General features: G+C 41.0%; 3 protein-coding genes across 5 annotated transcripts; 2 read left to right on the top strand and 1 right to left on the bottom strand.

The window, feature by feature from the left end:
* The first annotated feature begins 547 nt into the window (after positions 1–547).
* lyve1b (lymphatic vessel endothelial hyaluronic receptor 1b) lies at positions 548–3,949 on the top strand. The gene is made up of 6 exons (XM_062461749.1): positions 548–737; positions 1,193–1,358; positions 1,772–1,911; positions 2,051–2,470; positions 2,584–2,662; positions 2,853–3,949. The coding sequence occupies exons 1-6, from the start codon at positions 566–568 to the stop codon at positions 2,989–2,991; spliced, it is 1,116 nt and encodes a 371-aa protein (XP_062317733.1). The 5' UTR covers positions 548–565; the 3' UTR covers positions 2,992–3,949.
* Positions 3,950–4,071: 122 nt separating this feature from the next.
* On the top strand, positions 4,072–9,290 carry rnf141 (ring finger protein 141). The gene is made up of 6 exons (XM_062461750.1): positions 4,072–4,199; positions 5,204–5,396; positions 5,651–5,759; positions 5,956–6,137; positions 6,295–6,402; positions 7,074–9,290. The coding sequence occupies exons 2-6, from the start codon at positions 5,260–5,262 to the stop codon at positions 7,222–7,224; spliced, it is 687 nt and encodes a 228-aa protein (XP_062317734.1). The 5' UTR covers positions 4,072–4,199; positions 5,204–5,259; the 3' UTR covers positions 7,225–9,290.
* Positions 8,970–21,872, bottom strand: LOC134021190 (AMP deaminase 3-like). 3 transcript variants are annotated; one of them, XM_062461745.1, is made up of 16 exons: positions 21,667–21,872; positions 20,795–20,896; positions 15,645–15,864; positions 15,278–15,458; positions 14,904–15,069; positions 14,068–14,287; positions 13,842–13,971; positions 13,368–13,562; positions 12,851–12,982; positions 12,514–12,677; positions 12,179–12,305; positions 11,666–11,829; positions 11,215–11,335; positions 10,886–11,059; positions 10,268–10,378; positions 8,970–9,883 (listed from the first exon to the last, which is right to left on the bottom strand). In XM_062461745.1, exons 2-16 carry the CDS (start codon positions 20,847–20,849, stop codon positions 9,683–9,685), a joined length of 2,361 nt encoding a protein of 786 aa, XP_062317729.1. In that variant the 5' UTR covers positions 20,850–20,896; positions 21,667–21,872; the 3' UTR covers positions 8,970–9,682. The 3 variants fall into 3 exon arrangements, with proteins under 3 accessions (XP_062317729.1, XP_062317732.1, XP_062317730.1); XM_062461748.1 differs by lacking the exons at positions 20,795–20,896; positions 21,667–21,872 and adding an exon at positions 19,180–19,372; XM_062461746.1 differs by lacking the exons at positions 20,795–20,896; positions 21,667–21,872 and adding an exon at positions 17,595–17,995.
* Positions 21,873–22,947: the final 1,075 nt, after the last annotated feature.

Below are 22,947 nucleotides of genomic sequence, written 5' to 3'. Positions count from 1 at the left end.
GTTGAAGACACCCAGAAGATAACTGTGTTGGGAGAGGGGGAGACAGAAAAAGAGCAATACATTTTAGACCACAAAGACTGTAGGAGGATATCCTGTAGTGTACTTCAATTTTAAAAAGTGTCCTTCCAAAAAGGAAGTTGCCTCTCATTTTACTCATAACGCTCTCTGAAGTACTCGTCTTACTGTGTTGCTTTGTCACTGGTTAATATGCACACAATTGCTTAATTTACCATAGTAAGCTTGTTTTACACAATGTCATTTTCAGGTGTGCTCTAATGTGGGAAAAAGCACAATAATGGTGCTAACACACTTAATCTTGTGCAAACTACTTTTTTCATGAACAGCTACATGAAACATGAAGCTTTCATTTGTACAGCTACATGAACAATATGTAGCTGTACAGACTGTATTCAGGAACAACAGCTTGCAGTTCCAGACCTACTCTCATTGTGTGGTAGAGGTGTGTGGCCTCTGATGGAGGGGCACCCTGCAGATTCATCCCCTATTTCCTGTTTACTCTACCCAGTGTCCATTCTGTCATGGCCTCACTGATGGATGTGCAGTCATGTTTGCAGAAATAGGCTCTTTCCTTCACAAGAAAATGTGGTTCCTCCCTGCGTTCTACAGCATTTTTGGAGTGTTTACCAGTTTAACAATGGCAAGGTTCTGGCTCTTTGCAGGAATATTTCTTACTCTGGTAGTCTATACACTGCCATTTAATCATAGTCAAATAACAGGTAGGATACTTGATGTGTTTAAAAAGTTAAAAACTGTATTTTTTTATCCATATGCAAAGAACATGCATAGATGCAGTTGTTTTGCTTTTATTTGATTAGATAAATGTGGGATTTTTAATATTGTAGATATATAGCATGAGATTTGAAATTGAATACTTGATAATCACTTGATGTTTCATCAGATGTAATCAGAACAAATACATTATATTTATTTAAGGTGCATTTGATCATTACATTATTGCCATTTCGGTACAGTGCCATTTACATATGAAAATAGGTGCTCCCCAGTTATTTGACAGTATTTACGAATACAACAATATATGATGCAGGTCTATTTACAGTTGCATATGTTTCTCTTTGTAATTTAACAATGTCAACAAGCTTATCAATGTTTCAAATAATTGGTGTTTTGAACAAATATTTTATTATTGTCAAACTCTGTCTTCCTTCTGAAGTTTTCCCAGAGTCTGGTGGGAAAGCAGAAGTTTTCATGGTCTCTGTTGGAGATAAGTATGCCTTCAACATGTCTCAGGCTCAAGCCGTGTGCCTGTTTCTGAACGCCACTATAGCCACCAAAGCACAGGTCGAGAAGGCACTCCAACATGGACTGGAAACATGCAAGTACGCTGAGATCGACTAAACAGTGTTGGAATATAAAAGTGTGAATTTGCAACTCTTGAAACTGAATAGAAGTACATGTTCCAGATACAGTATCTTGTTAAGATTCTGCCAAAATCATGCAATAAGTATGCATGGTAAAGAGATGTGTGGACGTGTTAATTTTTTAACATTTTCTAAGATAGACATCAAATTTGACATTTCATCATCTCTATTATTGTTCATAATGAGTAAAATCTGCAAAAATGCAATCTTTCTCCACAGCATATAGTTGGTTAAAAAGTGTTTCAGAGCAAATCATTATGTAATGCTTTATTTCAGGATCTCATCTACTTGACTCATCTGCCAAGGGCAATTCCTGATATACGACGGAAATATAAATTATATACATTTCCAATATAATGTCATTCAAACAGATTTGGCTGGATCCATGAACAGATAGTGGTCATCCCTCGCATCAGAAGGAATGTAAAATGTGGTCAGAACAAGACTGGGGTGGTGCCATGGAATGTGCCTGGAAATAAAATATTTAGTGCCTTTTGTTACAAACCTGAAGGTAAATAGTGTTTGGCAAACAGTTCTAACATGATATACTGTCAATTCTGCTGTCATGTTCTGGTCTTGTGTATTTTCTCAAAAAAGTCAAAATACTTGTTTGTATGTACTGTATATTTTCTCCTCTGCTGAATATTTAGAAACCCCAACAACTCCAGAAGTCCCAGCAACAAAGTCAACAGCATATTCAACTCCTGCTACAACAACTGCCCCTCACCTTGTTAAGTCTACACCTAAAGTCCCTGTCCTCACAAAGTTGACAACTCAAGTCTCAAACATTTCTCTCACTGCCTCAACTGCCTCTCCCTTGGCCAAATCAGCGTTCTCAAATGGCATCATCTCCACTGTTTCATCATCTCGCTCTTCCCTTTCCTCCACCATCCCACTCCCTCACTTTCTCATGACCTCCTCTGACTCTCTTTCTCGCTCTGCTTCCCCAAGAGTTTCTACACCCTCTTCTGACTTGTCCTCCATTTCCTCCCCTTTTTCCTTAACCAACCAAACTGGGATGCCTGTATTTTCAACGACTATGATTTCCTTCCATGAGTCTCCCTTCGGAGGTAAGTTACTCTAAGTTGCTCTGCAGGACAAGTTTTTTTTAACTCAGGTTGGTGGTATATTCTTACATGCTGATAAGGCTTTTCTTGTTCTTCTCATATTCTTTGACTTCCAGCATTATCTACTACGTTCCTCACCCTAGCTATAATCCTCCTGCTCCTGGCTGCAACAGCTGCAGTGTGGTTCTACAAAATGTGAGTCTTGTGTCTTGTTGTCTACGTTGTATGACTGCAGAGACCACAGCAAATTCTGATCACTAAATCTATTTATGACTGGAAATGTGACCCAATGTCATGTGTCTCATAACATTCTCAGGATGTTAGAATTGGGATTTGAAACTTCAAAACCATAACTTTACATTGTACCACCTCACTCTTCGTGAAGGAACAAGAACGTGGTTCCATTTTGGCCCCGAAGACATCTGAAGGACGACATTGAGACAGAGATGTGGAAAAACACAGACAGTGAGATGGACCTACACAACCAACCTAAAGAGGAGGGAGTAGGAAACAGGAAGTACTAAGTGACTTCGCCATCCACATTAATCCAAAGACAAAGCAAACACCCCATAACAGCAGTTAAGTTTTTGCAAGGGAGTTTTTTTGTGTTGGCAAAGACTTCCATTCATGCATTGCAAATACATGTGCCACAAACTACAATTACTGTACTTTTCATGTTTATTTTCTACTGTGTTAAAGTTGTGTTCATTTATTATGTTACGGATGGGATTTTAATTAGGCTGTCCATGTTTCCATTATTTCAATATTTAGGATCCTTTCATTTCAACATTCAAAATATGTTTGTGTTTCTCAAGATACCTCAGCATCTGTTTATTTCAGCATGTCCTCATTCCATTATCAGATATAATATATCTAAGGGGCTTCTTAAACTGCAGCCGTGATCGGTCATGCAAAATAATAAACATTTTTTGTTAAATTCTAAGATATTGTAGGCCTAGCCATGAGTTTTTTTGTTTTTTTAACAATATGTTTATTAGTTGTTTTTTTCTCTCCAGGTAATTAAGTACAAACAGACAAATAATAGGAGTAGGTAAGAAATTATGCCAAAATGAAATAAGCCATGAGTTATTTGAGCAAAGTTGAAATGTGTGTCCTCTAATGGTGTCCAAAGCCTCAGTTCTGACAACAATGATCAGTCAATAAATAGGCTACTGTTAGTTTCCATATGCTTGAGATTAGTCTGTCTGTGTGCTAAAAAGATCATATACAGCCAATACATAGTAGTGGATACTTGCATGTTTGATATAGTTATACATTTGCACTGTTGGGAACTGGTTGGATTTGTAGTAGGTGACCTATTTAGAAGTTTAGTTAAGTTACATAAAAAGAACAATATCATTGATATTTAATGATGCCTGATAATTTCCTCTATGACTTTTTTTATCATTGCTTTATGCCCATATGAGGATATTTATGAATTGAGAACATGGTTATGTTAAATCGCATTTCTATGCATAGACGTCATCGTGAAGATTGGCCAATCTATGTTGCTACATCAACAGGGTAGATGGTTGTGTTTATCAAAATAAAATCGGCAGTAGCATTTGCCTGAAAAATAAAGACTTCAGATGTAGGCTACTTCATGGTAACGTCATCAAAGAGCGCCAGTCTGTCAACAAACTGACAACTCACTCTTAAAGGTGTCCGTTGAATGTCTACTATATCAGATTGAATAGCTTGCTACACATCGATGTAGAGAGAACCACACCAGGTAATTAAGAAAGCTGGCTTTATCAAAGCGAGACTTGTTTTGTGTGATGACACTTTAAAATATGTGTATTTGTTTTTAGCTTGATTAGCTAGGCTATAGTATCTAGCTAGTGGGTAACACGACACCATCTAGACTAACTATGAAAATACATGCCCTTATTAATACCGCATGCTGTAACTACCACGTTGCCAGTTTGGCGAATCGAATATGATAACCATCTTAGTTTATTAGAGTTTATTTAACTACCCACTATAAAGTGAAAGTTGTGCTGCTTCCGAACCTGTTACGTAATTGTCATGACATTCATCGTCGTTAAAGCTAGTGTTGTTGCTTGCTTTTGCTTTTGAAGACATCACATCTTAATAAGTAGTATGGACAACAGCTCCTATAATCCGATGCAATTGAAAAGCCTGGCCACACGTACGATTCAGTTAAATTATCTGTATTCATCTCAAATTCAAGCAGTCAGGTAACTGGAAGGCACAGGTAAAACAAACAAAACCAAAAAACAACAACTGTGATTAGCTTAAAGTAAAAAACAGAGTTGAGGTGATGACATGACATTGTAATATACACACAATAGTAGCACCGAAATATAACAAATGAAGCAATTCAATCTCCCTAGCTATACAACATAGACTATTTGTATACATACATTTGCACTTGGTGGAAATATGAGGCTAAAGCACAAAATGTCCCTTTAGACAATTCTGTGCTTCAAACCATGGAGAAGGCCCATCATTTAGGGTCCCAATCCTTATCAGTACAGTATGCATTTCAGATCTGTATCTATCTAGGTACATGTCAAACAGACTTGGTTTGACAGACAGGGTGCTTCTTAATGACTGGTCAAATGTCTAACCCACGAGTACTCATTTTGCAAGGGTAAACTTGCGACTGCACATGCCTTTCACCTTTAGCAAAAAGATTGTAAGTAACTTGTAACTCATAATTGGATTGAAGACCCAGTGTCTACAGGCAAAGTGTGCATTCTCTCCCCCCAGGCCGCCCTGTTCTTCTGCCACAGAGCTGTAGTGTGAGCTGGGCTCCGGCTGCAGGGATGGGCCAGCAGCTCTCGGGCCAGACGATGATGACCCGCCTACCTGAGAAGCTGGTGAAACACGCAGGACTGGTGCGCGACAGCAGCTACCTCACCTACGATGAGTTCCTGGGCAGAATGGCTGAGCTTAATGACGTGTAAGAGCTGGCGTTTTGTTTGATATCGCGTAAAAGGACATTTTGTTTCGATAATGTTGACGTGTGCCTCAATCGAAATGGCGATGAAAAAAGAGAAACGGTCTTTTACTGCTGATTTAATGTTATGACATCGGTGACAATGAGTGGGGGTGTGTGTTTGTAATTCGTTTTTTGTTGTGACCTCAAAATGATTGAATGAAGCCAAGGATATAAAGCCAAATTCTGTTTACTAAAATTGTTTTGGGTGTGCGTAGGACTGCTAAACTGGCTGCTGGACAGCCGAAGCACCTGCTCTTTGAAGTCCAGACAGGTTCGGATTCCAGCGCTCTGTGGAAAGTAGCTGTGAGAATAGTCTGTACCAAGGTGAGTTGGCTAGGATGAACTGTTTGCTACAGAAGGGTGTGTGTGTGTGTGCGTGTGCGTGTGTGTATCCGCCTGTCAGTATGTCCTCATGAGAAAGAGAGTGCCTCCATGGTTGTGTGACTGCGCTAGTGTGTGTGCCAACGTGTGTGTGTGTGTGTTTACATGCTTCACTGTGTGGCTTCCCATGCTCTGGCAGATAAACAAAGAGAACGGCATGGTGGAGGCTTCACGCATCATGAACTTGTACCAGTTCATCCAGCTGTACCGGGACATCACCAGCCAGGCAGCTGAAGTGTTGTCAGCAGGGGTCGCCAGCGAGGGGCCCTCCGGCCAGCTCTCTTCGGCAGAATCCTGCCAGGCCAGTATGTGGATGGGCAGGTAAGAAATAACATTACCTTATGAATTGTAAATACACAAATATGTGCACATCCCTGAATGGCTGTTAGTCACAGTGTTCATATCCCCCCCCCCCCCATGTGTATTTTTCTCTTTTGTGTATTTGTGTGTCTCTTGTGTTGTTTGTGTTTCCCTGCAGAGTTAAACAGTTGACTGACGAGGAGGAGTGCTGTATCTGCATGGACGGAAAAGCTGACCTCATCCTTCCTTGCGCACACAGCTTCTGTCAGAAGTGCATTGACAAATGGTAAAGACACATACACACAGGCACAAACACTCCAACCATATTGTAATGAAGTCGTGTCTGTCTTCATTGTTTAGTCTGCGCAAACACATTAGAGTTACTGTAGTTTTGTGTGTTTGTGGACCAGAAGAACGGTTCTAATAGTATGACAACGATTAGTGCCAGGAAACTGTAATATCCAGCAGACTCATTGATAAGATGTAAATTCTGGAGAAGGCAGGCCGGAAAGAGTCACGACAAAGTAAAGGAGTTGACTTGGGTTTATTAGTCGAGCGGACCGGATCAACCAATCAGTTCAAGACGAGCTGATGGCATGAGTGAAGACTCTCTCTTACAAGAGTGCTTAAATACATGAGTTGGACAGTACAGATATAGATTGCACAGAATTGCTTCCTTAACGGGTCTTCAGTGGTCAGTGTATTGACACACTAGAACGTTCAACAGGTGAAGTGGTCGTTAATCCCATAAACCTTATTTGTACATGATTTTCCTTACTGTCTCCCCACTGTCTGGACTGCATGCTATATTCTGCTCAGAGGGGGCCTTGCTGCATGACCTCTTGACCTTACAGAGACACAAGCTGTACATGTATCCAGAAACTCTGCCTTACACTCATTTACTGTCATGTGAAAAACGATGCCTTTAAAAAATGGAGATATTCTCTTGTATTGCAGGAGCGGACAGAGCCGAAACTGTCCAATATGTCGCCTGCAAGTGACAGCCGCCAACGAGTCGTGGGTCATGTCTGATGTACCCACTGAGGAAGACATCGCTGGTTACATCCTCAACCTGGCAGACGAGGCAGGCCACCCGCACATACCTTAAGCTCAGCACTAAGCCACTTTAACCATAGAGACAGAGTTGTGTCAGTGTAGTGCTTATTGAGGTTCAAGAACTTTGGGTGCAGTGGATTCCGATTTCCTGGTGTGATGTAACCAATGGACTGTCTATAGAAGTGCAAACCCCTCCCATACATCCTACCCGATCATTGAAATCAAATGCACCTGAATCACTTGAGAATAAGTCGTGTTTTTAGCCGGGTTTAGAGACAAATCGACATTGTGAATGGTTTTTCGGTTTGGAAATATCCCGTTAGCGCTGCCATTCTTCCTGCTGCGCTGTCTTCTCCACTGTATGCAATAACTACTGGCAATGTATCACTTTTGAGTTATCCTTTTTGTACATTTTCTATAGTTTCAAAGTCGTTTTTACCTGATTTCTTTAAAACCTACATGTGGATATAAACTTCCGAGGTATCTGTCCTAATCTAAAGTGTAAAACTACTGCATTGTCATGGTTTTTGGTTGCCTGGTTATTCAAACTTTTATAAGTAATTGCACTTTGAATTCTAAATACCAGTAGATGTTTTGTATACAATTTAAGGCAGCTTTTGGAACTGGACACAAAACTGTCTAGTAACACCTAAATCTATCGTGATCCATTTTCATTATACACTGTATTCTATTGGTTCACTTTCAGCACCTGTGATATGTGATAATTGACTTCATGGATACTTTAATTATGTTCAGATTGACAATTACATTATCTTTATACAAAATTAAGAGATTATTTCCTAATTTATGTTTCTATTTATTTTCATGGCATTGAAATGATTTACTGTACTTTTTTTACAAATATGAATGAAATGGACGGATTTCCATCTAACAATTACCTAATAATTATATTCATAAACATGGGGGATTTAGGTTTAGGTAGAAAAACAAGATGCTTTGTGTAAACATATGATTATACAAAAGAACATTAATTATAATAATAAAAGAAAGACAATTATACATATATATATATATAGTTACATTTACATTTAGCAGACGCTCTTATCCAGAGCGACTTACAGTAAGTACAGGGACATTCTCCCCGAGGCAAGTAGGGTGAAGTGCCTTGCCCAAGGACACAACGTCATTTGGCACAGCCGGGAAGCAAACTGGCAACCTTCAGATTACTAGCCCGACTCCCTCACCGCTCAGCCACCTGACTGTTCAAATATCTATAGGTATAGTTCACATATCTATAGGTAAATAGATCTTTTAAAAATTATAATTAAAACCAGAATTTAATAATTCTGTATTTTAAACCTCAGAGAGGTTTTCCAGACACAAGCTCAGCAGGTTTGATTTTTCATTTTACTATGATTTAATCTACTAAGCATTTGCAACAGGTGTAACAAATAAAAACACTCATATTTGAATTTATGTACAACACTAATGAGCTATTCAATGTTTTTCATACAACTCTTGTGCACAGAAAATATTTTGCTGCCACTTTTCTAGGTTGTAGCATCTACTTTTTACCACTGTGTGCAAGCAACCTCTGCCTTGATTTGTTGGTAAGAAATATCCAAGTATTTCACTGTATATTTTAGAACTTCAATGCTGAAAGTGACCATTAAAGATATAAAACATAATCCACATCATTCCTAATTGCTGTGTTATGCCTAATAAATAAATAAATATCCACTGGTGTTTTCTTATGATGAATTACAAGAAGGTGCACTGTCTATTTTCTGATTTTAAAGTACATTTCTAGAATGAAAGGACAAAGGCAAAGGCACATTCTTTAGTTACCAATTTATTGTATGTAAAAAAATGTAACACCCCTGTTCATCCTAAATATAATAAAGTGAAGATGTAAACATTTAAACATGGCATACTTTGGGACAGTGAATCATTTCAACGGTTAAAGGCTGGTTGAGCTATTTTCCTATATGCTCTCTTAAAAAGGATCCATATATGCCCATGTAATGACCAAGCTAAAATCTCTAAGTTCCCACACAGAAATGGACACAACCCACCATGTGCTTCGAAGACAGGCTGAAGGGGGCAGTGTCTCATTACAATTCAGTATATTGAGTTCCCATTCACCAGCCCAGTAAACATGCTAACAAAAAACTAGCTTCTGAAAGAATATTTTGCAGGTGAACAGAAGCTAACTGGTAGTGCATGCTCCTGATAAAACCAGTTAAATGGATGCCCAGACAGGACAATTTGTGTACATGCAGTTTGTTTGCCATGATGGTTCAAAATTGCACTGCTGGTTCTATGTTTGGTCTACACAGCCTTATTTAATATGGTGCTCTTTCCATTTGTCCAAAATCCCACTTCCTGGGGGATAATAGCTGACCTAATGGTAGTTGCCAACATCTCAGCTCAGCAAGACATTTTTTGCACCTTTCCAATCATGTTTGATCAGATTGACCTAACAGAGGGGAGGAAGGATACATGTTGAGAGGATCATAACAGGATCCCAGAGCTCGACATGTTTTAGACTACTGTTTCTGTGACACAGGCTGTGACATGGCCAGTGCGGTGGTGGCCTCCGTCTTCACTGCTTCCACCAGGAAGCTGAGCTCATTGCACAGAGTCTCGTGGCGGTATGCCAAGCGTATTTGCGCCACATTTGTCCTACGGATATCGTTGCCATCTGGTCCATCCTTCAGGTAGTTCGGACCAAGGAAGTGTTTCTTTTCCTTTTGAGAGAGGAAGAAAAGAGGTTAAGGATGTAAGGTTTCTAATGTGTGAAAACAACATAGGCTGCTCAAGAATGTTCAAAAACATAAGCAGGTGGTGGCTAATGATAGCTGTGTTACTTATGTTGATAAGTAATATGAGAGGGGTGAAAAATGTGTTCTGGTAAAAGGGCTCTTGGCTTCATAACCTGTCAAAATGTCAAAATAATCATTCTAGCTCATTCTGGCAAGATCTTCCTGAACCGAGAGCTGCACTTTTCTTCAGTGACAGTGAGTGCATACACGTTGCTGGTAAAACAAGATAGATAAGTTTATGAGATAAGATAGTTGAATAAAAAACCCTGACAGTTCCGAAGGGCAGGATGCTGACTCATCACACAGTACCTGGTGAGACAGGCCACTCTGCAGCACACTGTTCCTGGCAATCTCACACACATCACAGGTACTCAGTTTCCACAGCTGGGCTGCAATGGCATATTCCTCCATCAGAGCCTCCTACAGCAGGTTAAAGAGAGACATGGCATTAACATGATAATTATATTTGTGGAATATACAGTATTTTGCACCTTTTACACTCTCTGAATATCAATTTCCACTGATACTTCAATTGCAACATAATGATATTTTTTTAATTAATGTTTGAAGTATAAGTACATCCTCTCATATACACCTGTCTGGCATGATACATTATTTTCCGTCAGGGGAATTGTAACCTTTTGTGGTTCCATGGTGTACAAAACAGTTGTGAAGGGTTTAAATGAATCGGCTACAAGCTTTTGACTCATAATTGAAATTAATAATAATAAAATGTAAATAGACTGATTTAATGCGTCGGATATAATGCACACTAACATAAAAGGCACATAGTACACAGTGTGCCTAGTATAATGGACAATACAATATAGGGGAAGGATCTAACAGGAAGTGTAAGATATCAGGGATAATATACCAGTGACCTTTAATTCATTGATCATATGTTCTTGTTGCCTCTGTGATTCTGACCTTGGTGTAGTGGAACTGCATGGGGTCATCAGTGGAGAGGGACACACATAGGCCCTTGTGCAGGAACTCTTTAAGGGGGTTCTTGGAGTACTCCAGGAAGAGGCTGTTGTTGCTGAGGGGAGACATGGCGATGGGCACCTGGGCCAGGTAGTACAGGTACTGCAACACGGGACTCTGGGATAGTATAGATGTGAGCAACCAGTTAGCATGATCAAGTTCTTTCATACAGGTGCAGAGAATTCAGGGAACAACAAGGACTAAAAAAACAGACATTCTTTTGATTCTGAGCTGTCAGATTGGCGTCAAAGGTCACAGTTGAAATGATTCACCTTCTTCAGGTTGAGGCCATGGGAGATGTTGTCAGCCGTGAGAAAGGCGGAGACCAGGTGGGTGATGGAACCAGCCTCGCCGCAGTGAGGGCGGAACTGGAAGGTGCTGAGCCCTCTCTCCCTGAGGTAAATAAAACACGTGGCGTGTTGAATTACAAATAACCATGAAACCCGTTTTAACATTCCATGGGAGTGCTTAAGATTAATTGCAGCAAATTACACATAAGAATAGGACCCAATTTACAAGTCAGTCAAAAACATTTCCTCGGAAAGGAAGTTGCCAAAACTGTAATTATGGTCATTACTTCTGAGGTTTTTGTTTTTCATAGTTTCCATGTCACAAAACCCGTGTGAAGCAGTCAGACACTTAGGCTACTTTTGTGATGGAAACGAGCTGACATTGCTCACCAAACACCCTTAACACTTTTGTGATGGAAGATGAGAGACTTACTTGCGCAGGTTGTTAAGCACCATGATGTTGGCGTACATGTGAAAGAGATAGTAGGTATAGGGTGGGTTGTCATCGGTGGTCCACTCCTCAGGCTTGGGGCTCTTGTAGGAGAACATGTGGTCGCTGTGCTTGGACTCATCGTCCACGCTGTCAAAGCCTGTCACCTACATACAGGAGGAGATCACGCTATAGTGACATCCAATTTGAGACATTCTTGAAGTTGAAGTATACATGCTGATTCAAATCCATAAATAAGATGCTTTACACTTGCGTTTTAAAGGATCACAGTGTCGCAACACAACTTCGTTGACAGGTGTAACCTATTACCACACCTGGAGATAACCCACTATTATCTCACAATGACTTAGTTGTAAAGACAAGTTCTATTACTCGATAGAACTTGGCACACATGTGAATGGCACTCCCATAACAATAAGCAAACAGTCACAAGCGTTGAGTTAGTGACAGAAAGAGAAACTTGATATCAGTGCGAAACTGTGGTTGGATACTCACATATTTTAGAAAGATGTGGATTTGCTTGTGCTTGTGTGGATTGACCGTGGCCTCAAACAGGGGAAGGAAGATGTTCTCCAGAATCTTGGCAAAGTTGGGAACTATTTTCTTTGACCTGAAAATATCACTGGAAACACATGGATTTGTGAAACTCAACAAACAAATCTGTTTTCTCACACTAAGACATGTTCAAATTAGCACAAATGTATGTAAAGCATGCCCTGTAAGTGTATGTGCGTAATTGCTCTGGTTATGCTTAATCCAAGGTACAACTTTGTTCCTACAAACCCCAGTTATTAACTTACAACATTCAAAGTATTTATTTACAAACTTACTAGATCCTGGGCACTTGGATGATCCACTGCATGTTGGTGGAGTGCACCTTGTGCTGGATGAACCAGGAGGCCAGGTTCTCCCATTCGTCAGCAGAGCGGCCGTAGATGGACAAGCGAGGCTCAGCGTGCTGGTACTTACTCTCCTCCAACTCGTGTGCCACTTCCTATCAGAGGATGTGAGAGACACAAAATGAAAGACTTCTGTCATTTCGCTGACAGTGCAAAAGTGTTAAATACCATCCCATAAGAACCATCAATCTTTTTGAAGTGGTTTTAGACCAAATTAACGTTTCACGTTCTCATTTCAAAAGGTGTCACTCTTATGACTGTACTGTACCTTGATGAGACGTGCAAAATATTCTCCTTGGATGTAGTTGTCTGATTTGATGTAAATCTCTCGAAGTTCACTGGCCCCTACGGGGTTGTATTTGGAGTTGAACTTGTCAAACCGATGGAACGTCTGTCTTCCCTGGGAAGGAAAGGGAGAAATGTGTGTGCCTTTATAAACTCTGCTCACTCAGTGCAACATGTTATTTCTAATTGAATCATTGAATTACACGGGTGCTATAATCTTTGACTATTATGTAGCCAAACCTTTTGGTAATGTCTAAAGATAGCAAACAACCATAGCTACTGTGAAACCCAATACTTTAAAGAAGTAATGTACTTCTTCTAAGAGAATATCAGTGAGGTCTCTCACATGGGAAAAGGTCCATCACACAACCATCTTGCTTCATTCCGCAGGACCGCTTGCTCGTACGCAGCAAGAATGACTATTTTCATGGCCAAACCTTTTTTCAAGTGAGCCCATCTTTCAAATGAACGTTTGAGATATGAAACACGGTAATACTTACTGCATGTACGTCCAGGGAGTCCACAGTGAGGTCATAGGGGTCCATTTTCAAGTTGTCGAACACCTCTTTGAGGGTGAACGTCTTCCCGCCCTTCTCCAGGACCACACGGTCTGCCTCGGTCTGGTAGGTGGTCTTGATGAACTTGAGCAGATGTTTCTGGTTCATGCAAGCGGCTGCGTGGATGTGTGTGTCTACCTGTGGATGAGAAAGCAATATCCAGTCGTTGGATGTAGATGTGTTCTGAATTACTGCATTAGAGAAGAGATCATTTAACGGAGGAGCTTTTGTGTAGAGGATGTTAGTCTCATATGTTTCTGCAAAATTACGGTGAAACACTGTATATTGCATCATCTCTATGTACAACTTTTATTTGCCCTTTTTAGTTTATTTGTTGGTTCCATCTTGCTGTGTTTTTATACTGTGCTGTTTCTGTCCTCACAGAACATGGGATGATGGACTTAATGGGAGACCAACCTTCCTGACGTTGTAGAAGTCTCTATGCGCTACACTCTTCAGCTCTTTCATCTCTGCCATTTCGTTCATCATCTCATGGAGGTAGAACTTCGAGTCCAGAAAGTTCAGACGTCTGTGGCAGTAGGTCTTCCTGGGCGAGACACAAAACCAGCGCACGTTAAGAGAGAGAAGCCCTGTCGTCGAGTGGACGTTCGTCGTAGGGAGGACTCGACGGGGGGCCACTCACGTGGGGCCGTCGGCGATCATGGCGAGGACGTGGCTCATGTCGATGGCGAAGGTCTCTATGTCGGGGTAGGGCAGGCTGCGCGGACGCTGCTGCCTCAGGGCCTCCTCGTCGTCGTACACGTTCACGATGCCGTCCTTCATCTGCAGCACGTAGTTCAGGTCGTCGGGGATGCCCTCCAGGCTGTAGGGGTCCTCGCCCTCACGTGGACACGGGCACACGTCTGTGGGCCACATTGACAAACAAATGGAGGGAGCGACAGAGTGGAATTACAGGGAGGTAGAAACCAACAAGTAAACAGCCGGTTGAACATGGTGTGACTTCATGTTGGGCCTGTTTTCAATATTTGAACTGGCGCCAGTATGTGTCAGCGTGAATTAGCTCTGCAAATGTGTTGGGCTGATCAGGAATTTGTTGCAGCAACTTACACAGGTGCCTACAGGTATGATTGGCATAGTCTGGGCCCATGTTTTGGAAACGCACAAGCAATGGGGTACCGTCTAAACGCTATTGTCAGGTGAAAAATGGTACTGGGAAAATGGACATAAATGTGTATTTTGTTGGCCCAATTTACTCACAAGCTGTGTGTTTCCATGCCCAATCACAATTAAAATAATGGGTAAATTGCGCCAGCAAAACACACATTCACACCGTGAATGCAATTCACACTGTGCAATATCCAGACATGGAGATCCTTCCAACTGACATGAGCCACATCCTTCCCATCTTCCCTGACTTTTGGAACCCTAATCCCTATTAGTCCAAGAGCATTGGTCAAGTGACAATTGCCTTTTTTCCCAAAATCAAGGTCAAATCCAGAGCAGAGGTCCTCCTTATACCTGGCATGATCTCGTCCTCCTCCTTCCACTTCTCATTCTCTGAGCTGCGAAGGAACTGGGCTACGGTCCTGGGAAAGCGGTGGTAGGCCAGTCTGGAGTACTTCTCCCTGATGAACAGAGCCTTCAACAGGCTCTTAGCTGCCTGCTCATAGTCCTCCACTGTGATCTGGGGAAGGTCACGTGCAAATACATTGAAATACTGCATCCTACTGTCTTTTCTAGGCTAGAATGTAATGTGACGCCCCCAAAACCTGAAGATGATTCATATTGTCATAAAAGTGCCCCCATATTAGATCATGGAAATATATTAAGTACACCTCTGTATGGACAGACTAATATAAATGCATTCATTCATAAATCAAGTAGATATATACCCCGGCACAATAATCTCCACTGATGGTGACCCTCTGGAAATCGATGAGGTTGTCTGGCAGCGCTGGGCAAGTTGAAGTGGGAGACAACAGAGGAGCCACCACAGAGAGGGCCCACTCTGCACTGACGGGAGGGAACGCCTGAGACACCGACTGCGATCGCATCATCCGGAAACTCTTCTTCCTGTGGGGATGCCAGTTAGCACGGGGTGAGAACAGTGTCGAGCCAAATAATGATTCGATAGATGTGAACGTGTCTTCAGTTGGCTGTCATGTACTTTTTGGGGGGATAAACAAAAGGGGTTTCAACACTTAAACACAGGTTTGGTCCAGGGATTGAGCCCTACTCAAGGTCCCCACATGTCCTGACCTTTTGACGGTTTCTTCTGACTGCTCGGCCATCTCCTTGAGGAGTTCCCTCTCCCGGTCCTGCTGAAAGCCGATGGGACAGTCCTCAGGCACGGTGTACATGGAGAGGACATCCTTGGAGTCCTCCTCCTTCAGGGCAGACGCGTACACCTTCTCCGCAATCCGGCGCACATTCTCATCCACCTCGCACAGCGAGAGTTTGGGGAAAAGGCGGGGCATCTCTGGGGCAAGAAAGAAAGAGAAAGAATGGACACTCATAAGGACAGAGAAAATGGACTTTGTGGGGAAATTAACGAGAAACTTTGTTGTAAATGACGATTGATATACTACACTATATCTGTACTGTATTATACCATGCTGCAATGTTCTTTTTCTTATGTGCCGGTGTATGTAGATTAAGCACACTTTAATTAAAGTCTTGTTACGCTATTGAAAATTATATTGCTGCAGTGAGGGAAGGTCAATATTATCTTAGTGTCAGTAGATAATAAGTGCATCTACAAGCAGGATATGAGAGGTGTGTTGGTAAAGTGGGGACATGGCTCCTCTTGCAACACCTTTGCTTAAATCACTGTAGTAAACATGTCCTCAGCCTGTGACTTATGTTTCTGAATGCCTACATGTGCTGCCACGGTTAGTCAGGTTACAGTAAACACTAGGCTCCCACAGACTGACAGCGTGACATACAATCTGTCTACCTACACGATCAAGGATCATGCTGTTCGTGAATGCAAAATACTGAGGTGAATTACATACACATCAATAAAAACAGTAAATATTTGTTTACAAGTTACTGAGAAATCAATAACAAACTGTTATTTTAGAGAATGAGTGCTGATTGTTGTATTGTCTGAAACATAGCAAATTGAGCTCTGAATGCAGACATTTTTGTAACTAAGAATATGTAGCAACTACCCTTTGGTAATATCGGTTACCTTAGAAGTAGAATATAGCCAACCCCAATTTCCTCTAAATATCAGAAGATGACAGAAAATGGTTTACATTTAAACTGTTGTTGCTTTTGTATCTGGGGCTGTTGCTCTTGGTTAAATCCTTTTACAGACTCATTACATACTTTGATATTTAATTATACAAATCGTTAAACAGGTCACACAGTATATTTCCTTTTGATGGCATATTGATGTCACTGATGTCATTAATTTATTGGTTGTATTTTTGCTGTGGCTAATAATACTTCTGCCACTGTTCCCATAGCATCTGCGAGTTGGTTAGTTGGTCAATTGCCAATTTGGTCTCTAAAATGGACTACTACTTGAGTGAATCAACAAACTTAAAGATGGAACATTCTGGATCTCTTCATCAAGTGACAAACTCCTCTGGAAACCTTTCTAATGGCTTTGTAAACAAAGAACTGTATCCCCCACAGTAAGTCAGACCAAGTCAGATGTGAGGGATTTAACATGAACTCGGATGTGGAAACCTTTTCAGACTTTTTCCATGTTCACTTGGTGCCTTTAGGCAAGCTGCATCTAGGCACTAACTGGTGTCAGGGATGAAACCACCTGACCTAATCATGTGTTGGACGGGTAGTTTCTTTTAGCATATACAGTAATAAACAAGACACATTTGTTCGGGTTTTTTTTAGTTATGGGTTCGTTTTTTTAGGAATCACTAAGACTATGTGTCTGTAGGATCAGGTTAGTTGGCACAAAACAAGTGACATCAAACTGTCAACTCACCCTATCTCATTGTTAGCTGTATCTTCATGTCCTCTGAGAATGCCCCTTTTCAGCACTACCTATTTGGCTTTTGTCAGTTCAGTCTTTTTCTCTTTCACGAAAAGCCCCATCCACTACAACCTGACCCTAAATGTGCCCTAAGCCATAGGTATTCACTGACCCTCACAATCACACATAATTGACATTATACAACTCTCGCATTGTCAGCAGGCAACACCATCGTCAGTTGGGCAGCTCAACCTCTCGCTTACCTTCAGCCGTGATTTTGGCCATGCCTGGCCTTCGACCACTAGTTTGGTGAGTCACTATTTCCAGCACTGTAGTCCTCAGTCTCTGCAGTGAATCTGACTGTCTCGTTTTGACTTCCTCAGTCAATGCTGTGATACTTAAGACGGCTTTCTGCGTCCGTCTCAGACTCTGGGTTTGGCCTTCTGGCTCTTTGTAGAATCTTTTCTACCTTATTGTTATTGTCCAGGTCAGTCTTTGTGGAGTCTTTCCAGTTTGACTGACTCTTCTGATCTGCTGTCCCTTCTCAACTCTCTCGACTCTCTCAATGCTCTCTTAAGTGTTTATCAAACTACAGTCTGTCTGGGTGTCCATTATCTTTATTTGCTTCTTAGTGACTTCCTCTTACTGTTGTTCTTTCTCTTTCAACCTTTCCGCTGTCGTTTATTCAGTTCTGTGTATGTACAGTATGAAGCAGCTGCTAGTTGTTGCTGTCTGGAGAATCTCTCTCTCCCCTCTATTTTAGGGTGCGGGAGAGTCCTGGCAACTTGGCCTGCTGATCTAAGTCGGTATGTCACAACTGGCTCTCAGGGCAGTGGTGAGAAAGCATACTTGTCCCACTTGATTCTAATCGTGTCAACAGCTGCATGTATGGCTAACGTTCCTTAGTGTGCTGTTCACTCCTCTTTTATTGTGCTGTAGGGAGTTGGAGATCAATTTTTTAGGAACTTTAGCTTTAGTTCACATGACATCAGAACAGAAGAACAAACTCTTATTCTACTTTACATACTGTCACTCTATTTGAGTGGTGTTTACCTTGGAAATATGAGTTCCCATATGACGTGTGCGTGTCCCTGTTTCCCTTCTACAAACTCACTGATGCCTTTTATCTGCTGTTATTCCCATGGCGATCTGCTGTGGTAGTCTTTAGGGAGGCTACCAAGACACGCATGTGAACACTGGATAAACAAAACTGTTTATGCTTCTGCTAGAAGCGAGCCTTGTTGAAGATTTGGCAATGGCATAACGACCACACCCCTCATTGTTCGAGAGTTCAGCCCATGTTTTACAGAGAAAAAGTACAAACTTAGCATACCTTGGCATGTCTGTTTAATACCGTGACCAAGCACCTCTAAAAATGGAAGGCTTGGTTCTCAAAGCAACATGCCACATTCAATGAAACACACTGGAACATAATGCATAGTTTTACCAAATGATCATGTATCCACGGACCTTGGTAATTATACGCCCAAAGAGACTTCCCTATCATGGAATACTAAGAGTCTTCTTGGAGTCTCAGTGACCTTGTGTATTCACTCATCCTTGCCAAGCTATTACAACACCACTTCTACCATCTGCTATGTGATCACATGCATAATATCCCTCTGCTAACACAGAAACTAACAAAACATATATTGGCACGTGTGGCTTTAAAGGCTGTAATTCACCGAATGTGTATGAAGCTAGCTACTAAAAGCAGCCAGGAACACATACCACATGTAAAATAATAAAAAAAAGCGGAACACAATGTACCAACTCTGAAGGAAGGAACGTTACAGACCGTAAGAACACTTCCACAAAATAACTAGCTTTATGCTGCATAATATTTACCTGTTTTAATCTTTGCTTTGAGTGAGGGAGTCCTTGGAGGAAAAACTGTATTTTTCTTTGTGTTGTCTCCCAGCCCTTTGTCCGTTTGTAGCAGGGGAACAATTGGCAGCAAACTGACCCCGCCTCAGAAAAGCTCTACTCTGGTACCTGCCCACTACCCAGAGCCCTCCTGCCTGACCTGACCTGTCTGGTACCACCCTTTTACTTCCCAACTGCCATTTACAGTGCCGCTCCTACTTAACAATTCACAGCCCTCTCCAGTTCGTCAGGAAATTCGATTATATAATGCCTCAAATTGCACAATTTGAAGGAATGCCACTGCAGACATGATTTAAGACAGCCAATATTAGCAGTTAGACACTGTTACTAAAATGGGGATTGAACAAACACATACTGAAAAGCATAATCTCAAACTATTTCACGAAACAGTTTTACTGAGAACCTTTATGTGCTGCCTGAAAAAATGGCTTTGACAACCAAGTCCAAATGGATGTTGATTCACTTGACCTTACTGGACAAACTGGTTTTAGTGCATCTAGTGCATACTGTATTGCTGTGTCCATTTCAGCTTTAAATATGGATGGGAAACAATGCACCCTTCAACCCATCAGAGTAAGAGAGATTATGGGAGCATTTCCCTTAGAGAGTGTGAAAGGGGAGATAAGGGATTTTTCCTATAAGTCATTACCACTCTGGCATTGAAGAAGCCTTTATACATATCATATCTGTAAGAATGTATTGGTAGAGTAAAAAGACCAGGCTCTGGTAGAAAAATATACTGGTATAAATCTATATTTTCCATTTGTAAAAACTATCACATTACAGATAAACATAATCTTCACAAATGTATCCTTATTTTAGCAAATTAGAGCAAAAGTATATATTTTAAAGGTAAACATTTTAGTTGATATTATCAGAGTAGTTATTTTTCAGATGGTGGTTATTTCATTTTGGAATATTAGATTCATTTAAGTGCTTGTATGCTCTCTCTCTCTGCCTCACATCAAATAAAGATGTTGCTCAGTCAGTAACAAAAGAGTAGGTGTTAGACTTTACAGCTGTTGCAGCAACACATGCAAATTTACAGTATACATAGTTTCCCTCTTGTCATGCACGTTTCCTCCCATGAACCAAAAATAAGTGAATACTGCATCCATGAAAAACAAGCCAGCATAATGTTTTCATTTTACACACATATCTGTGCAGTATCAGCTGTTTTGAGGAACATAACTTAAGGAAGGCTTTGAACTAGCATGTTATAGTGGTCCATGGTGCACGTAAAAGTTCACCATGTATTTTAGGCTGAATGCTTGAACGGTCACCTTGTGAACTGTCAATGGTGCACTTCATAGTTGGGTGACCTGGAATGTCAGGGTTGGCATATCTTGTTTATGAGTGGAAAGAAGAAACTGCACTTGGTGAATATGGGCATGCATATTTGTGTACGTGTGTCAGTTTGTGCGTGCACAGTAGGTGCACAGAAACATGTCTGTGTGTGCTGTACATGGGTTTGTGCTTTGCCTGAGTGCACATGTGTTAGTATTCATGTGTGTGTGTGCCTTCTGTGTGTGTGTGTGTGTGTGTGTGTGTGTGTGTGTGAGTACAGCAGACTCACTTCTCACAAGATTTGGGGTGGAGTTCTGCTTAGTAATGGGTTCTCTTTTCTTCATGTTCCTTGGTATGTTGAATGAGTTGACGTGGGGGTGGGATGTCTGACCTATCGGATAACAGACAGGTCAACATAGAGCAACAATCAGAAGGCATTAGAAGCATATGAAGACTGCAATCAGTTAGTACACAAGCTTATACATGCAAATGCACACAGTTGTATTTGTACATGATGGCCTAGGTTTAATGAGGGCTTGTTAAGGCTGCTACAGTTGTTGTAGTAAACAGGAAAGGGAAACGTTCATCTGTACTTGGCCTGGCGAAGGTTTGTCAACAAAGTTTGTGTAAAAGGTGTTGTGTTTCCTGTTCTCCCAGAAGTTTGGTTATGTGAGCGCTATAAAGTTAGTACGATGTATGGCTACAGTAAAAGTATTTGTTTTGGTTGGGTCTCACACAGCAACATTCCTATGTCCTCGTATCATGGCTCTCTCTCTCTCAAGAGCACCAAAGTTATTTTTGCATACTGTAGAAAGAAGGCCATGTCTGTTCCTTCACTTCGGAAATACTGTCATGTATTCTAGCAAGCCCTAACTTGATAAAGGAATGTGACTATGGCAGTAGCTTAGCCTAGCCTGCTAACATTTTATCCAACCTCTTGAGCAATTGGAAAAATAATAATGGTTTTCTTGTGTAAGTTAAGCTTCAGAGAGAAGTTAGGACAAATTGACCTACTCTCTCTTAAGAGAACTAATGACACCAGGTAGCTGCAATCAGGATGTGTGTTTGTTAGAAGGTACATAGAGGTTCCTGGAGTGTCTGAAATAGAGGGGTTTGAAAAAAAGTGATAGGCTTGTAGCTGCATCACAGCAGTGGGCTTACCTTCTCTGGACTCTTGCAATGAAAACACTTGAAGTGCTGGCTGATTGTCAGTCCTTGGCTGCCAGAGGAGATGAGTGGTTGTTCAGCAACAGAGACAGATATTTAAGAGACTCTAGTTAACTCTTTCCTTGCCTGTTTGGAGGCGGAAGCTATTATTTTACCAGTAGTCACACCCTGCAGTGACAGCACACAATAAATAACCTGATCTCAATAGTTGTCACACTATCTTAAGGGAAAGTTACAAAACAACTGTCTTTTTTTGTTCTCTAAACCCAGTCTGGGGGAAGAGGAGGGTTTACAAACCACATACTTCCTTTTTTAGTCATGCCATGCATTCCGGTAGAAAAAAACAGAACACATGGCTGAGGAGACCATTCTAGACATGTGAGAACGTTTATACATCACTTTCTCTTTTTTTTTTATAAAGACCATAGATGCTGGGAAAGACAACAGGAAGTTATGGTCTTCTTGACACAATATACAAGTAATTTGACTAAGGCTGCAAATCATCATGATGAGGTTTGAACTGTGCCTGTTTTTACCTCCTGCCTGAACCCATGAAGTTGTAGCACCCTCTATGGGTTGTCAGTGTCTCTGACACTACTGTTACTGCCTGATCGTCTTCTACATTTACATTTACATTTATTCATTTAGCAGACGCTTTTATCCAAAGCGACTTCCAAGAGAGAGCTTTACAAAGTGCATAGGTCACTGATCATAACAACGAGATAGCCACAAAACATTGCGAGTAGCCAAAACATGAAGCACACATTGTGAACAACCAAAATAAGTGCCAAAGGGAAGAACCATAAGAGCATGTAGTTAAACAAGTTACAATTAAACAACATGAACTGCTATAAGTGCAAGTGTACCTGTGGAAAAAAAGCAAGCAACAATAATAAAACAATATATCACAGCGAGTACAAAAATTTAAGTCAGTAACCACTAACCACAAGAGCAACAAGTCTCTAAGCAAGAGTCATTGTGATCCTTGAGGAAACTAACATCGGGTCAAGCGAACCATTCCTAAGTACCGTTGTACTCCCGGAACAAGTGCGTCTTGAGCCTTTTCTTGAAGGTGGAGAGACAGTCAGTGTCTCTTGCCATTAATGCTGTACAATAGTACGGTAGCAGTACAGATGAGTTTAGTTAAAGACGAAAAAAACATAAATTGCCTAAAGTGCATATAAATATGTACATAGATGTATGATAGATGTATGTGTATATTTATATTATTATATATTTCTATACATTATAGCTTATGTATAGCTTTGACATTTT

The sequence above is a fragment of the Osmerus eperlanus genome, chromosome 5, assembly GCF_963692335.1.
Source record: "Osmerus eperlanus chromosome 5, fOsmEpe2.1, whole genome shotgun sequence".
In the NCBI taxonomy this organism is placed as follows: domain Eukaryota; kingdom Metazoa; phylum Chordata; class Actinopteri; order Osmeriformes; family Osmeridae; genus Osmerus; species Osmerus eperlanus.
Note: the sequence above shows the minus strand (reverse complement) of the source record. Positions and strands in the feature narration are given on the sequence as shown.